Raw genomic sequence first — 3,828 nt, 5'->3', positions numbered from 1 at the left:
TCAATCTATAAGTTTGGGTATTCAAATTATGATGATGACATGAAGATTATGTTTAATTTTTTTTCACAGCTTTTTCAATGTGTATGTACAAGTGTATTTGATTAATTTTGATAATTTGGTCATCAGATGCTTAAAATTTTGTGTAGTTTTATATTTCAATCGAAGAATGATTGTATGACTATGTATGTGTTTATAAAATGAAATGATATTGTACAAAATTATGCAATTCAGCCATCTCCATGGCTGAAAATGAATTTTTAAATAAACCATTATTATCATTATAATAAACTGACAATTAGATATCATAAGGTTAAAATTGCAACCATCTGGTTTGTGAAAACTGACGACTGACGAGAAATAGGCACCCCTTATACCGCAGCGAATAAGAAAATCGGCTTCACTTACATGAGAAGGGTAAATGGGGGAAAATCAAGAAATACTTCTCTCTTTCCTTTCCCAGCACAAGTTAGTGGAAATATAACGCTGTGTTTGTATAGTGTTTTTTTTCTCCTTCATCTCTCTCTCCTCGTTATCATACTCTTCCCTCGTCCTCCTATTGTCTCCCTGGGTAAAGTGGAAATACGTTTTAGCGAGGTTCACTTGAATTGCGACAACAAAAATCCATCTTGAAATCATGAGTATTATCATTTCTGTGTGCAGAGCATTACACCAATCCCGACAACTTCGCAACCAGTTACTGAAACCACATATTCCACAACTTCTGGGATGTCATCTCAGGTAACATCAGGGTCCTCCTCAACAATTCCGACAACTTCGCAACCAGCTGCTGTAACCACATATTCCACAACTTCTTGGATGTCATCTCAGGTAACATCAGGGTCCTCCTCGACAATTCCGACAACTTCGCAACCAGCTCCTGTAACCACATATTCCACAACTTCTGGGATGTCATCTCAGGTAACATCAGGGTCCTCCTCGACAATTCCGACAACTTCGCAACCAGCTGCTGTAACCACATATCCCAAAACTTCCGGGATGTCATCTCAGGTAACAACAGGGTCCTTATCAACTAGCAATACTTACATGATGTCTTCGGGTGCAACCCCATCAATAGCAACAACAATAACTGTTCCTACGACAAGTCCTACAATTGTAACAACACAACCTATCACATCAGAAGCAACATCAAAGGCAACAACCAACCAACAATCAACAACAGTTTCGGAAACCACAAATTCAGCAACAACGTCAACTTCTGTGATGCTCGCACAATCGACCGCCAGGACAACAACCGACTCATTTCCTACTACAGTACCTACCCCAACACAATCTCCGTCGTCTGCGGCAACCACCACACAGCCAATGATTACCACACCATCTACTACAACTTCTAAGTTGCCTACAACCGCAATGACAACGTCATACCTTTCAACAAGTGGTACCTCATCGTCGCCTTCTACGCGACAAGCAACTACAACTTCTCCTACTACGATTTTACCCACAACATTGTCCGCAACTACAACTGTAGGAATAACAACACAGGCAACGTCTACCACGGATGCTTCTTCTCAGCCACCTTTGACATCGGCTAAATCTAGCGTGCGGTCAACAACGCCGCCATCTTATGACTCTGACGTGGCAAGTTTTGATTTTTTTTTCATTCATTTATGATGAAACAATAATATCATAGCCTTCAATATGAAGTTTGAATAAGAAACATAAAGATGCTACACTTTAAACTTGCCAAACTATATAGTGTCTTTGAACAAAACTCTTCTCCTTGGCAACGGGAAATGTTTGTTATTCTAAAGGTTCCTTAATCTGTTGATCCGGAAATAAAATAAGGTTCATTATCCGAAGGTTCGTTATTTCGAAATGCACGCGCACAATCCCCTATACCTAAGAGTGCCTAGAGGTTAAGGGAAAGGGATTCGTTAATCTGAATATTTATGACGTGTTTCCGAAAATTTCTTATTCCAAAGTTTCGTTAATCCGAACATTTATGACGTGTTTCCGAAAATTTGTAATTCCAAAGTCTCGTTATTCCGAAAATGATAAGGTTCGTTATTACGAAGGTTCGTTAGTCCGAAAAAGAGATAGGGTTTGTTATTCCATAGGTTTGTTCACCCGGAAATGAAATAGGGGTACAGTAATGTACTTAAAATGTTAAGGTTCGTTTATCCGAAAATGAAAGAGGGTTCTTCATTTCGAAAAATGCAATAATCTGTGGCAAAGAATTGCTTTTCCTGATGATGATGATGATGATGATGATGATGATGATGACGATGAAGATAACGACAACGACAACGACGACGACGATGATGTTGATTATGATGTAAAAGACGGGGAAGGGTGACATACGAAGGAGGAAGAGAAAATATTTCCCCCTGTCAATAACACAATTGCAAATTACGATTGTATTCCAGTCCGTCAATGAGTATAGGCAGCTTGTGTGCCTTTGTCTGTGTATCGCGTCTTTGTCAAGTTTGTCACTAAATAAAATCTATTTCATTTTCAGAATTACGAATAGCTGGGCTTTTGAATTAGCTAATCTCCGGAACAACTAGCCTTTGCAATAAAGAACCAGTGTCATTGTGACCAATCACGAATCTTGTTTAAAAAAATACACGATTCATATATTATATTCAATTATTGTGTTCATCTATACATATCAAAACATTTTGTCAGATAATGCAAAGGCGGTCTAACGGAAAAGTGTCGTTCTACCGAGACTGGGACGACTACGCAAAGGGATTCGTCGACAACGATGCCGGGGAAATGTGGATCGGACTGGACTTTGTGAACAAGATGACGACCGCGGTCAGCTGCGGCCTGCTCGTCGAGCTGATGGACTTCAATGGAAGGTCGTTTGTCGCCGAGTACACGAACTTTCAGGTCGGCAGTGAGGCGGCTTCGTTTCCGCTGACCGTCAGCGGTTACTCGGGCACGGCCGGTAACTAATCCTATAGGGGTACCTTAGGTCGCACATCACTAAACTAGTGAAATATCTAAACCTGTATTCACAATACCTCCTTTTTTCAGTCTAGTTTTTTTTTTAAACCCCGAAGCACTTCAAGTGATAAGCAAGTGTTCAAGTAATATTGGGATGTATGAGCTCCACCGATTCTGTATGGAGAGTGTCAATCGAAACAAAAATAGCACACCTAGTATGGACTGTATACCTCTCATCCCCTCTCAGTAAAACTCTTTTCCTCCCTTTCCTTTCCATCCTGTCGTCATTGGAAACAGGCGATTCATTAGGTCCTCTCTCTGGCAACCTCTTCTCCACGAGGGATAGGGACAACAACCCAACCTCTGATGCTAATGATGCTGTCACTCTGGAAGGGGCTTGGTGGTTCGACGGCAACCCCATCTCCAACCTCAACGGCGTGTACCAGGATTCGGGCAGCCCGCCCGAGGAAGGCGCAGGTCTCTATTGGCAGACTGCGGGGGACAAGTCGTCGATGCGGTCCACGCGAATGACCATAAAACGCCTATCTGCATCCACCGAGGCACCGGCCGCGGCCGTGCCGCAGCAGGCGAGAGAGGCTGAGAACTAGTGAAACCGCGACATAGCGGCCTTTACATATATAGCAACCTTCATCCTCTTTGAACGCTCAACATGGTCCTGTAGACGTCATTTTTCTTGTCATTATCTGCTGAACAAACCTGACTTTTTCCACTCCAAGCCGTATGTATTCATCAATTGATCTCTATGGGCATCAGGCCCCTGATGATAATAGTTTAGTACGGCTTATAATTGCAAAGAGCAGTACTTCATGTATACAGGAAGCCATTTGCCGTTATGGTAATATTACATGTAATTGATTCATTAGGCGAGTCGTCTCAAGCTTTTTGTTGTAGGTA

General features: G+C 41.8%; 1 protein-coding gene across 1 annotated transcript; it reads left to right on the top strand.

Annotated features, from left to right (window-relative positions):
- Positions 1 to 2,652: 2,652 nt before the first annotated feature.
- Positions 2,653 to 3,521, top strand: LOC139712327 (angiopoietin-4-like). Its single transcript, XM_071624196.1, has 2 exons — positions 2,653 to 2,914; positions 3,211 to 3,521. Exons 1-2 carry the CDS (start codon positions 2,653 to 2,655, stop codon positions 3,519 to 3,521), a joined length of 573 nt encoding a protein of 190 aa, XP_071480297.1.
- Positions 3,522 to 3,828: the final 307 nt, after the last annotated feature.

The sequence above is a fragment of the Diadema antillarum genome, unplaced genomic scaffold, assembly GCF_040938485.1.
Source record: "Diadema antillarum isolate AM-2024a unplaced genomic scaffold, OU_Dant_1.0 scf00000005, whole genome shotgun sequence".
NCBI classification, from domain to species: domain Eukaryota; kingdom Metazoa; phylum Echinodermata; class Echinoidea; order Diadematoida; family Diadematidae; genus Diadema; species Diadema antillarum.
This window is presented reverse-complemented; position numbering and strand designations above follow the sequence as displayed.